Consider the following 13,532-nt stretch of genomic DNA (forward strand, 5'->3'; position numbering starts at 1 on the left):
GGCCACGCTGGCCTCCTGGGATGGGAGAACAGGGGATCATTGCTGTTGTTTGTACCCCACTTGGGAAATAATCTGTACTCTCAGCCCTGCCTGCTGCGGCGAGGTGCATTGTAGCATGAGGACACACTGCAGCCTGAGATCTGAAAGGACCTTGGCAGGACCGATCTGAGTTGCCCCAGGGTGGGAAGGGTGATCCTAGCTCCAGTGGAGCGCATGAGAGAAGTGGTGGTGATGGGGATGAGTAAGTAGTATGTATACCTCAAACTGGGGCACACATTTAAAGGAGGGAACACCCATAAACTCTGGGGAAGCAGTGCAGTTGAGAAAGCTAGCTGTGTCTCTCCAAGGTCTCTGGCTAGTTGACTGGAACCTGGAGGGGCATAGGCATAGACCCTGAGTCCTGAGTGAACCCGTTTCCCACCCCTCATCCCCACTCCCATCTGTTAGGGCCATCGGTTCTTTTTTTTTTTTTTTTTTTGGTTCTTTTTTTCGGAAGGGCCATCGGTTCTTAAGGCTGACTCCTGTTCTTGGCCAGTCTAGTAGGAGTCCCAGCCTCGTGTTCACATAAAGTTGATGTCCTTTCTTGAATTTAGGCAAATGCCTTCTCCTTCCTGGGCTGCAAAGGGTCTTGGGGGTGTTCCTGCTAAGAACTGTTTCAGGATAGGCAGACGATAGGCACGATAGATAAGCGGAGGGAGGAAACCCTGGGGAGGGGAACAGGTAAGATCTATTTACTCTCATGGACCCCAGCTGAGTTTGAGCTGAAATGCTGGGGAGCTTCGAGCTTTGCCGCTTCAACCCCAGCCAGGGCACCAGAACTGAGCTCCCGGGAGGTGTAGGCAGGCTTGATCTTTTAGAGGGAGCAGAAGCCAGCCTGTGTTTGTTGGGAATTTGCTCCAGGGAAAGAAGCTAGCTAGACTTGGGAAGTGTTTTGGATGGGTTCAAGGAGCCTGCCTCAGATTGAGGCAATCCCACTTAGGGATGCATTGCCTGAGGCTGTGTGTTTGAGGAGCAGCCTGGTCTGAAAGGAGCTGTGAGCCTTTCTGCTGGGCGAACTGAGACAGTTGCTGTATAACCCTTAGGGTGACAACTCCCCTTCTCTGGGCTGGAGTCAGCTTGAGTACTTTGGGTGTGCGTGTGTGTGTGTGTGTGGGGGGGGGGTATGTGTTACCGGAGGAGATGCCAGGTGTCCTTCCTGTCTCCACTGTATTCCCAGGTCTCTTCACTAACCCTGGGACTTGTTTAGCCAAGCTGGTGGCTAGTATACACCACTGATTCTCATGGTGCTGTGTCCCACTCTTACCCACTAAGCCATCTCCCAGCCTTTGTACATAGGGTTCGGAATGCTCTGGGGACTTAGGGGCCTTGGAGCAGTCCACTCCCTACAGCTGTTAAGAGGGACCACGCTCTGGGTCACACACTGCAGGTCACTCTATGAGATCCCTAGAAGCTGATGTCAACTCTAAGGGCTATATCCTAGGAGGTATGTATCCTAGCCCAGGAAGGGTTGGGGCCTGGCTTCCTGCTGTAAATGGAACTGAGCTATGGTGTTTGTTTACGGCAGAGTCCTAAATGGAGATAAGCCAAAGTGACTGGCTGGATCCTGTAGGAGTCAGGAGTAGAGATCCTTTTGAAGATAAACCTTGAACTCTGAAGTAAATGGCCATACTAATCTGATTTTTGGAGTAAAGGAAGTGGGTACAGGGTCTCATGTAGCCCAGGTTGGCCTCAAACTCCCTGTATAGCCAAGGATGACCCTCTCTCTCCATCTCCCAAGTACTGGGATTACAGGCATGTGCCACAATGCCTGGTTTAGAGTTTAGAAGTGAGGAGGACAGGATCTAGACCTTTGTGTTCTGGGCCAGGACTCAGGCAACTGGGCTGCATAGCCAACCTAAGTGTCGTTTTGGTTTGCTTTATTTTGGACACAGGTTCTTACCATGTAGACTAAACTGATCTGGAACTCTCTTTAAAGACATTTTTATTAGTGTGGTGTGTGTGTGTGTGTGTGTGTGTGTGTGTGTGTGTGTGTGTGTGTATGGTGTGTGTATATGTATGTGTGTGTATGTATGTATGTGTGTGTGATGTATGTGTGTGTGTGTATGGTGTGTGTATATGTATGTGTGTGTATGTATGTATGTGTGTGTGATGTATGTGTGTGTATGTGTGTGTATGTGTGTGTATGTATGTGTGTGTATATGTGTGTATGTGTGTGTATGTGTGTGTGTATGTATGTGTGTGTGTAAGTGTGCATGTGTGTATGTATGTGTGTGTATATGTGTGTGTATGTGTGTGTATGTATGTGTGTGTGTATGTGTGTGTATGTGTGTGTGTATGTATGTGTGTGTGTAAGTGTGCGTAAGATGGAGGGAGAGAGCACATGTGTCACCACACACACATGATAAGGTCAGAGGGCAACTTTGTGGGTTTGGTACTCTACTTTTATGTGGGTTCTAGGGATCAAACTGAGGCCCCCCAAGCTTATACAGCAAGCCTCTTTCCTCCTTAACCGTCTCACTGGCCTAGAACTCTTAACCCTCTCTGATTAGCCTCCAGGATGCTGCACTGCTATGCCTAGCTATCTAACCTCACTTCCAGGGGCTCCACCTCCCCCACAGACCGCAGACTGGGCTTCCCCTCCTCCATCTCCTACAGTTTCACAGGCCTATGGTCTTGGGGGCCATGCCCATTCTAGGTGATGGAGTGAGGGTGATATTTTGAGAGCTCTGAGCCTAACACAGTCCTGGGAACTTTACAATTGGTCAGCAGAGTCTACAGACTGAGTTCTGTGCTGGTTCTGTCCCACCGAGCAGCCATGCAACATTGGTGTGACCAGCTGGTCTCAGTCGCTCTACTTCCTGGATAGGACTAACCACACATTTCTCTAGAGAGAGCCAAGTTCTAATGGAGTGCTAAGGAAAAAGTTAAGATCACCCAGCCTCCTAGGAGTTAAAGGCCAGTGACTAAGGAGTCCCACAGTTGGCAGGTGTCGAGGCTCTGCAGTCTTTCACTTAACTGTTCTGAGCCTTTGCTACTCTACGAGCTTCTGAGACCCAAGTCACAGGGGACTGAGGGCCCCAGGATCAGGCAGATGATCTCCCCACTCACCCTGGCCTTTCAACAGATGCAAGTGTCTTGCCTGCTGTCCCTTACCCTGCACTTTTGTGTACAGGATCAGACCAGACTCAGTAGAGCCCTGCCTTGCCAGGCCTGGAGCAAACAAAGCAAAATGGGTGGTAAGAAGGGGATGACATGGTGGCCCCTGAAATCTTCCTTACGTCCATGGAAGGATCAGGGTGTGGAAGCTGGCACAGTCGGTGTTCACTAGGCACATAGTATATCATAGTATATGTCAGAGGGGTGTGTGTGTGTATGTGTGTGTGTGTGTGTGTGTATGATCTTGGACTAAATATATAAGGAGTCCCTCAGAAGCCTGTCTTAGCAGAGCATGCTACTCTCTTATCTAGGCCTGGCTGGTGGAGACACAGAGTGTTGTGTCCCCTTCTAGGCTGAGCTGGTTTGGCCTGGGGTGGAGGCAATGACAGGAAGAATCTGCCCTGGCAATGACAGGAAGAATCTACTTAGTCTCTTGATCTCTTCCACTAGGTCCTGCTGCTGTTCTTGCAGCCCCACCCCCCTGTGCCCCCCCCCCCCCCCCCATCAGTGGCCTAGGCCCATCTTCTGCCTGCCCTTTGTGTCTCCTTGCCTTGGCTCACTGGAGTCTGACCCAACTGCAGACCCTACTACCAAAGAGATAAGATGTGTCTCTGGTTCTCAGGGTCCTCCTCTGCCACCCACTAAACCCAGACTCAGTGCTGGCTGTTCCCAATGGTGCCTCCCAACAGCTGCTACAGTCCTGCCTTTTCCCTTCAGCCACCCACAGCACTCTGTACTTCCCAAAAACCTGAGCTACCCCCTTTCGCTTCCTGGAAGACCCCTTCCCACTTCCTCATTTCCACCCACCTTTCCCTTGGTTTTAAATTAGCTTAGTTAATCAATTACTGTATTGCATATTTTACCTTCTCTTCTACCCAGCTCCTGCTCAACCCTACCCATGGCCATGGCCCCCCTACGGAGTTTTCTCTGTCTGTATGTTCTCTCTCAGTCCTGCTCAGCTAGCAAGGAAGCCCTGGGCATCACCCTTTACCACTCCTCCCTTACTTGGGCACTGTCTCCAACTTCCTCAAACCCCATCTGCATCCTGCCTTACTTCTCTGAAACCTTCATTCATTCCCGCTTCTGGGGGGCAGGTCACATGCTGTTTGTGCTGTGCCTGCAGTCTGGGGTCAGTTCCAGTCCTATCACCTCCTTGCTTTGTGTTCGAAGAAGCCAGGTCACCAAGCCTGCCTCGTTCTTGGTTGCCCTGTCATTAAAATTAGACTGTGGAGTCCGTCTCACTATAGTACTGTCATGGCGCCCATGGTGCTTGAAATGGTGGGTGAGCTGACCTAAACCTGAAGCGGGAACCTGAAAACCCTGTGTGCTTGTTGGTTTGCTGAAGACTTGAGCTGTTTGCCGGGCGTGTGGGCTGAATGTAGGGTGCCGTTACAGAACCTTTCCTGGCACCTTGTTGCCACCCGAGAATTAGAGTCATGTGTCTTTCATTCTTAGTCTCCTAAATGGGTCTGAATCCACTCCCTGCACCATAGCACTGGCCCTTCTGAGAGAGTGAGTTCCAGGAAGATTTCTGTAGCTTCCCCTAGCACCAGATGCTCCCAGCCAGTTCTTTTCCTGCTCCAGAGCTGTGCTCAGTGCCCCCTCTGCTGTTTATTTAGTGAAACATTGTGGCCTGGAAGACAGAAGGGATTCTTAACTGTAGAAATGGCTGTGGAGGGCCATGCCTGCTTGCTGAGGAGCCCAGAGAGAGCGGGCTGGCTTGTCCAGGGTGGGAGAGGTAGGAGCTTGGAGGGCTGAGAGAGATCCCTATTTAGCTCTGACCAGGAATTCCTGATCCCAAGGGGTGTTGAGCATCTGAGTGGCTGACAGGCCACGGAGTTTGGGATTCCTCCTTTAGTTAGGCTTTGAGGGGTTGAGAGACAAAAATCTCTGCTGCCTCTACAAGCAGGCCTGGCAGACTGAGGATTGAGGCCACTGCTCTGTTTCCTGGGGAAGTAACCCAGGAGAGTGCTTCCTGTATGTGGGGGCCCTCGGCTCCTAAGTCAGCATCAGGATGGGGGATGTTGGTCTCCCATCTGCTTCTGACCTTGACTCTTAATATCTCTCACCCCTAGAAGATTGATTCCCATCCCATAGTATACACCTCACAAAAGATTATATTCCCACAGAGTCTGGACTGAGAAGGTGCAGGGATCTCAGGTTCCTACTTACTGGAGACCTGAGGAGTTCACATGCAGATTTTTTTTTTTTTTTGGTTCTTTTTTTTTTTTTCGGAGCTGGGGACCGAACCCAGGGCCTTGCGCTTCTTAGGCAAGCGCTCTACCACTGAGCTAAATCCCCAACCCCTCCTTTTTTCTCTGATTCTTTATGAATCACCAGAAATTGAACGGAAGAAGATCTGCAGACTGCAGTTGTTGCTAAACACACACACATTTGTGCCCTTCTTCCCTCCCGCCTCTGCTATCCCTTGCTGGGACGTGAGTGCCTGTAGGTTCAGCTTCAGGACCCAGAGTCAGGGAGAGCATTTTGGGCATCTCTGCCCAGTTAGGGTTGATCCCTATTCACCTGGCACTGTAACAAGTGAGTTCCTGTTTGATTTTGATAACATCCCACTGCCTGATAGTTTCTTTTATCTGTCTATGGGGAAAGCAGATTCAGGAACTTCAGACATTCCCAGGACAAAGCATAGCCATGATCTTGGCAACAGTACCCTCCTCTTTCTCCCCACAGGCTGTCAGTCCAGTCAGGGTGTTTTCTGACTTAGCAAGAGTCCAGTTTGAGCTGAACTGGGTAAGGCTTCTCTGCTATAACTCATAGAGAGCCTACTGCGTAGTTGCTCTGGGCCTAGAAACCCTTGATCATGAAACATGTGTGCTGATTCCAATGCTCACCACATTCCAGGCCACTTGGCCAGAAGCTGGGGGGGCCCAGGCTGAAGACCTGGCTGCCTGTCTCCACATCACCCCTGACCTGGGACCTCCGTGGAAGCCCCCTCTTCTCTCTGAGCTTGCACCCCTATCTGAAGTATGGGGCAAAGACTACAATTACTGGGTAAAGAATATTAAAAACAATGTGTGGGGTGGGACTGGGGCGGGTGGGGGGGGAGAGAGAGAGAGAGAGAGAGAGAGAGAGAGAGAGAGAGAGCGCAAGAGCGCTAAGTCATTAAGAGCACTTACTGCTCTACCAGAGGACCCAAGTTCCCACATCAAGAACAGGACTGTTAAAAAAAAAAAAAAAAAAAGAACAACAGGACTGCTTGCTGCTCTACCTCTAGGGGATCTAATGCTTTCTTCTGGTCCCTATGAGTACAAACACATGTAACATCCATGGACATATATGTGCACATAAATACAAATAAGTCTTCACACACACACACACACACACACACACACACACACACACACACACACACAAACAGAGGCACGAGTAAGCCATGCTGCTATGCAAGCATGGAGACCTGAGTTTGAGCCAGGCATGGTGGCACACTCTTATAATCATCATCCTGGGGAAAGAGGCAAGAGAAGCCCCAAGGCTCCTTATCCACTCAACTGAGGCAACCTAAGATCCCAGTAAGAGACCTGTGATAACTCCAGAGAAGCAACATCCAAGGTTGACCTCTGGCCTCCACATGCATGTGCATAGACATGGCTGTACCAACACAAACATACAGACACTGACACACAGAGAAAACTCCCAGTCCCTGGGCAGAGTTCTCATCCCATACGGCTGCCACAGCACTGATAGGGTTGCCTCAGACCTCAAGAACCCTGTGCCAACAAGACCCCCTCCCCCACCCCAAAAAATGGTATTAGGAAAATCTGTCACACACACTGGTGGAATGGTGAATCTCTGCCCTTACCTTATATTCAATGAGGCCCAGTCTCTGCCAAGCAGAGCCCAGTTCCAGGAGCCTCAAGGTTATACCTTAGGCCTGTTCCAGGGCAGAGAGAAGGCTGGGTTAGGCAGTGGCCAGGGTCATGTTAAAGGAGTTGGCAGTGGGCTCACTCACTGCCGTGGTCTCTGAGAGCTTAGTTTCTTTGTGTTACTCAGAGAGAAACTGAGGCTCAGAGCTTCTCAGGGGCTTGGGGACAAGAGAGAGGCTAAACCCCAGCATTTCCTCCCAGTTATTCCAAGGCCCAGTCTCATTGGCCTTGTTCCTCCAGTGCAGGCCTGGCTGAGCCCCTCCTCCTCACTTCCCCACGGTTATCTGTAGCCCAGCCCCCCCAACCCGCCAAGCCACTGCTGCTCTGAGGCTGCTGGCTCAGGAGCCCCAGATTTTTGCTGAGCTAGCAAAGCCAGAGGCGCTGTTTCTGCACAAACGGTCACTGGCCAGACCTTCCTCTCTTCCTTCTCCAGGGTCTGCTTTCTAGGGTGTGCTGTAGCTTGGAGGTGGGGGTTGATTAAGGACATAACCCCTAGTCCATCTAGGGGCTTCCGATTCAGCAAGCGGAGGGTCCTGAGGCTTCCAGAGGAGGGTGTGTTTGTCTTTAGTCACAGAGAAGGCCAGGGAGAGTTGAATCTTGCTCCTCACAAAATCCAGGGGTGGCAGGAAGTGGGTCTGTTATGCCTGGACTATTTGTAGGCTCTTCCTGCCTGTTGAGGCCTGGTGCTTCCTCTCTAGTCCGCCTTGTGGACTTCTATCATATTGACATGTCCACTAACAATGCTTTGTCATTGATAACATTTGCTTCGCTTTAACAAACCCATTTAATTGGCTCTGCTGTGCCAAGGTTTTCTGCCCATTCCCTTCAACTCTTGGGAGTTAGAATCATTGGGACAATCCTATCTATGGTGTAAGGACCGATGCATTTATATCCATTCGTCTGCTCAACAAAGTGGTGGTCGCCTGCTGTGTACCAAGCCCTGTGCCCAAGGGTGGGGATGGTGGGTAACAAAGGTACATGAGTCCTGCCTTGGCCCCTAAGAAAGTTCGTGCTTGGTCATTCTGCCCTTGTAACAGTCCAGTTACGGTTTAGTTACAGCTTATAGTGGCTCTATTTTACAGATGGACAGACTGAGGCTTACGTGACAGGGATGTGTCCTGGGGTTGGTCCCTGGGCTCAGTTCTGCAGGTCCTGAGTCCTTACCCTGTGTATGCTTATGTCCTCGTTTGCCTTGCAGCCCACCCCAACAAGACGAGGGCCTCCCTGTGGGCCTCTCAGCTATTTCAGTCCCCTGGAAAAACCTGGGCCCCAGCAAAGGTAACAGGAAGTCCCCAGGAGGCCTGGTAGAAGCCTCTGCTTCCTGGGAGGAGGCCGGGGGTGAGGAACACCCAGCAGCTGCTCCATTGGATGTATCACGCCTGCGCAGCTCCTCCATGGAGATCCGAGAGAAGGGCTCTGAATTCCTAAAGGAGGAGCTATACAAAGCCCAGAAGGTGGGTGCTCCAGGGCAGGGTTGGGGACTGAGGTAGAGCAGCTACACTGAGTGACCTCAGATAGCTGTAGAAGGAAGGGAGAGGAGAAACTACTTGTCAAAGCCTGGCCCATGCTGGAGTCCTGGGAACCCAATGGAAGAGGCTGGTTCAACCCAGGGCTTCAAGCACGCTAGGCATGCCCTCTGTCGCTGAAGGCTCAGAAGTCTGAAGTGACTTCCACACATCCTGACTTACCCGGAAGTCTTCTTCCAGCTGGGATGGGATGCCAGGATAGGGTTTTAACTTGCGCATGGGCTAAAGTACCATCGAGTGTCAGATACCTGGTGACAGTCCCAGAGCTGGTGGCTGGGGACCTGGTTAGAGCAGGCTAACAGCCTCCTGCCTGCACCCAGGAGCTGAAGCTTAAGGATGAAGAGTGTGAACGGCTTTGCAAAGTGCGCGCACAGCTGGAGCAGGAGCTGGAGGAGCTGACGGCCAGCCTGTTTGAGGTACGCTGGGCGGCCTGGGAATGGGTGGCCCATGTGTCCAGTGTCCTGTGACCGCTCATGCAGAGATGCTGCCCTTCTAGGAAGCTCACAAGATGGTTCGGGAAGCCAACATGAAGCAGGCAGCATCGGAAAAGCAGTTGAAGGAGGCTTGGGGCAAGGTGAGACCCATCCCTGTGTGCCTAGGCCAGCCCATGGCTCCTGTCATAGTCCCTGATGGGGTGTACAACCCTCAGCTAGCAAGGGCGTGCAGCAGGTCCCTGTCAGACCTACCAGGAACAGGAGAACCCAGGTCTGGGACAGGTAGGGTGGGTCTGAAGTTAAGTAGCCCATGGCACCAGACTCCATCAGTGCTCTTGGTGCACCACTGTCTTCCCTAGGGTCCTCTGGAGCCCAGGAGGATCCAGTGGTTATTGCAGGTCTCCTCCTGCCTCCAAAGTAGAAATGTTGGCCATGGCGGTAGAGCACAGGCAGGGAGTGTCCTCTCTCAGAACGTCTGCTGGCCGATCAGTAAATGTGAAGCTGGGACCGCTTTTCTTTGCTTCTGGGGAACCATGAATACTTAGCAGGAACTCTAGGAAGTTCCTAGATGCCTGCTTCCAGCAGAGTCTCACAGTGTGGCCTGAGGCAGGCCATGTCTCCTGTCAGCCTTGGATTCCCTCTCTCTAGAATAGATGTCTTGGTTGGGGATTTAGCTCAGTGGTAGAGCGCTTGCCTAGCAAGTGCAAGGCCCTGGGTTCGGTCCCCAGCTCCGAAAAGAAAAAAGAAAAAAAAAAAAAAAACAAACTGGCACTTAGAATAGATGTCTTAGAGGTTGTTCCAAGGGCAAGGAGACAGGTACTGTGGGGATGTTTGGTTGCCAGGCTGTGGTAACCATGTGACATTAACCCCATGTTGGGGTTGATGGCCATCTTGTCTGGGACAGATCGACATGCTACAGGCAGAGGTGACAGCCTTGAAGACACTGGTCATCACATCCACACCAGCCTCTCCCAACCGTGAGCTCCACCCACAGCTGCTGAGTCCCACCAAAGCCGGACCCCGAAAGGGCCACTCACGCCAAAAGAGCACCAGCTCCCTCTGCCCTGTTGTGTGCCCCACTGCAGGGCATATCCCCACCCCAGACAAAGAAGGCAAGGAGGTGAGGCACAGGCCAGAGTGGGCTCACACTTGGGAGGGTTGATCATGCTTAACCAGCCAAGTCAGCAGCCTGAAAAAGCCATCCTGATCCCTCCTGTGGGCCCTACCCCTTGTTTCTCTCCTCTCTGGGCTTCAGGGTCCCTTGAACCACTCAGGCTGGGCAGGCTGATTCCAAGCAGGAGGTGATAATCTTTGACCTTAAGGCTATCAGAACCTGAAGGTCCTTTCTCAGGAAACCTTCAGAAATACACTTCCTGTATTGATTGATTGACAGGTGCCACTGGACTTCTAGGGAGGGGCTACCTGGTGTTTTGTGATTTTAGTCTTGAGGTCTAAGACCACATCGTGACACTTGTGTATTCTAGGGCCCTCGGCACCCTTAGCTGTGATGCTGAAGCAACTATGGCCTTAGACAAATGTCTCTCTCCTGCCTCAACAGGAAAAAGAGGGAGGAAGGCTTAGCCCAGATTGGACTGACATGATCATAGGTCCTTGCTTGGGTAGCTGTTAGAATTGGGTGGATGCTAAAAAGCCAGCCTTTTTAGTATCCGATGAACACTGGGGAGACGTGGGGTGAGATTCAGCTTCCTAGACTCTTGCTCAAGCCAGCCCTAGCTCAGAATTCTTTTCATCTGTCTCCTGAGCTTCTAGGAAGGAGGTGCAAGCAAGTCCTTTCAGTCCCCTTCTGAGCACTGAGCTCCCCACTGGACACTGACATCTCCTCCTTCCTCCTGTCTGTCTCTATGTCTGTCTGTCCATCTGTCCACTCATCCTCTGGCCCAGCCTGGGCTGCCCCCTCTACTCTCCCTGCTCCTGTGCGTGATCCCCAGCAAGGCCGTCCACCTCACCTACGAGCCGACCTGGCAGCTCCCATCTGGGGGGCCGCCCACGACCCCCAACTCCGATACCTCTCTCTCCTTCTCCCGACAGGTAATGGCTCCTTTAGAGGCCCACCCCACCTCTCCCCTCTGGGCCTCATTCACTGTGCATGCAGCCCAGGGCAGCAGGGAAACCTGTGAAATGTTCTCTCCTGTGTGCATGAGCCTATGTGCATCCTGGACATAGAGAGACCTGTGTGTTCCTATGGGGACCCACGGGTTCTTAACAGGCCTGCTCTTGATGTTCCTTCCAAAAGGAGTCAGTAGCAGCATTCAGGCCAAGGCCCTGGATCCAAGTCTGTAATTTTGCAGTGCCAAGAAACTTAATGTACACCCAGACACAAACTGTTGTTCTAAATTCTTTGGTGCAAAGGGCAGACACGACCTCTTCTTTGCCTGGACTCTGCTCCCCTGCATGGCTGCTGAGGACAGGCCTGATGGTCCACTGAGCCCTCCTGCATCTCCCTGCTCTTCTCTCCGTTCGCTTTGCTTTCTCTGGCGTGCTCACCCTCATCTCTGACTGCCCCCACTTGGCGCCCTTTTCCTCCAGGTGGATACAACCCTGTTTGCAGAGTTCCAGGCTTGGAGGGCATCACCTACCCTGGATAAGAACTGCCCCTTCCTAGAAAGGGTGTACCGGGAGGACGTGGGCCCTTGCCTCGACTTCACAGTGCAGGAGGTGAGGTGGGCTGAGTGGCTAGCTGGGAACCCAACCCACTAGTTCCCCATCACCCAAGATCTCACTATTCTGCCCTGATGTGCCACAGCTCTCAGCTCTAGTTCGGACGGCAGTGGAGGACAACACACTCACCATTGAGCCCGTGGCTTCACAGACTCTGCCCAATGTTGAGTGTAACAACACCAAGTAAGCTTAAAGCCCTGGGCCCCTTCCTGCCCACATGGCAAAGTCCAGCATGGAGCCTTGGGTAGCACCCTGGAGGACTGGGATAAGAGCCTGAGTCTTGGGCCTCCTAGGTGGATATAGAGCCTAGGGGTGGGTAGGGGCTGTAACTTTCAGGGTGACCATCTCCCAGGGTTCATGACCTAGCCTAGGGGCTCCCAAGAGATGGACATGGGGCTGGGGGTATAGCTTAGTAAAGTCCTTGACTAGCATGCACAAAGCCACTGAATCTGTCCCCAGCACCATGTAAAACCAAGTGTGATGGCATACACCTGTGATCCCAGCACTCGGGAGGTAGAGGCAGGAGGATCAGAAGTTGAAGGTCATTCTTGGCTACATAGCAAGTTCAAGATAAGCCTGGCCTACGTAAAACCCTGCTTAAAAAATAAAAATAATCAACTACAAGAGAGGAACAGTCACCACTGACCCCATTTAGGAGCAGGGGTTATCTTTGATGAAAATTCCTGCTACCAGCAGGGGGTGTCTCTTCTAGCTGTAGTCATCCTTGCTCCCTCTCTTTCCTCTTCTGTCCCAGAGAGATGTAGGGCTCTGGTTGGCAAATATATGATTGCTAGTGGCTGGCTCTATCTCCTGCCGATAAACAACAGCCCTGGCGTCTTATCCTGCATGTTGCTCAGCCAGCACTGAGCAGAGGTAGCAGCAGAACGAAGAAGTTAAGGTGGGCTGAGGACCAGGCAGGTTCCCCCCTTGGTATTATTCCAGAGTTTGTTCAGCCGAGCTGGTTCCACAAAGGAAGCCTGGCCACGCAGAGGGAACATTTTGAGACCGCTTTATAGACAGAAAAGAATGAATGAAGGCCTGGGTAGCTAGGGTTTCAAACACTTCAGATCAGGACATAGCCATGGAACAGGGTCTGGGGCTGGGTCTGGAGGGGTTGCTTGAGGCCGGAGTATAAGGGCCTCTGCCAGGTAGGACATCAGCTAACCAGGATGAGGGTCCCCGGCTGATACTTCCTTAAAAGAGAGTTCTCCGGCCCATTTCAGCCTCACAGTCAAGGAAGAGGCAACGAACACTATTAACTGTCCTTTACTTGGGATTCTGTAACTACTCCCCTCTGTGATCTAGAAGCCACGGGGACAGAGCATAGGCTCGATGTGGTCTTTGGAAAAGTTCCTGGCTATGATGAAGAGAAAGGAGTGAGGGAAAAGAGAGAGCGGTTGGAAAGAGCTGAGGGAATTCAAGCAAAAGGGATGAGTAGTCTGGGGATGTGGTGACCAGGTACAGGTGTCAGGGTGGGAGGTAGAAGAGTTCATCATGGAGGTGGGGCCAGCGGAGGAGCAAGATTTGGGAGGAGTCTGGAGGATGGGCTCTAGGGACAGCCGAAGCCTAACGTGGGCAGCTGGAGGTGTTAAGTGGGTTTCCTAGGCCTGGCTGCAGGAGAGGTGACACGGGAAAGGGATTCTTATGAGGCCTGGTGGGCAGGGGACAACACAGGGCTGGATGATAAAGTCTGGTGTGGGGATGTGAGAGGCAGTGAGACCAGAATTCAGCTAGAGAAAGAGATGATTGAACTTAAAGACCCCTGCCTGTACTGGCGTGGGGGTTGGGGGCAGTTATGGAGGCTGTGGAGGGTGGGCTCTCATATACCTGGCATGAGGTTGACCAAGCTCCCC

At 52.1% G+C, this 13,532-nt stretch overlaps 1 protein-coding gene across 11 annotated transcripts in view; it reads left to right on the forward strand.

Annotated features, from left to right (window-relative positions):
- Positions 1–13,532, forward strand: part of Rab3il1 (RAB3A interacting protein-like 1) — a 36,583-nt gene that overhangs the window by 17,020 nt on the left and 6,031 nt on the right. For 6 of the 11 annotated variants that reach the window (XM_087607864.1, XM_087607906.1, XM_087608021.1 and 3 more), the window contains 7 exons: positions 8,239–8,494; positions 8,887–8,982; positions 9,063–9,140; positions 9,905–10,120; positions 10,903–11,049; positions 11,548–11,676; positions 11,765–11,862. In XM_087607864.1, coding sequence (XP_087463990.1) covers positions 8,239–8,494; positions 8,887–8,982; positions 9,063–9,140; positions 9,905–10,120; positions 10,903–11,049; positions 11,548–11,676; positions 11,765–11,862 — 1,020 coding nt within the window. The remainder of the gene's footprint in view (positions 1–8,238; positions 8,495–8,886; positions 8,983–9,062; positions 9,141–9,904; positions 10,121–10,902; positions 11,050–11,547; positions 11,677–11,764; positions 11,863–13,532) is intronic. The other 5 variants (XM_087607950.1, XM_087608141.1, XM_087608108.1 and 2 more) reach the window with 1 other exon arrangement.

The sequence above is a fragment of the Rattus norvegicus genome, chromosome 1, assembly GCF_021556685.1.
Source record: "Rattus norvegicus strain SHRSP/BbbUtx chromosome 1, alternate assembly SHRSP_T2T, whole genome shotgun sequence".
Classification (NCBI taxonomy): Eukaryota; Metazoa; Chordata; class Mammalia; order Rodentia; family Muridae; genus Rattus; species Rattus norvegicus.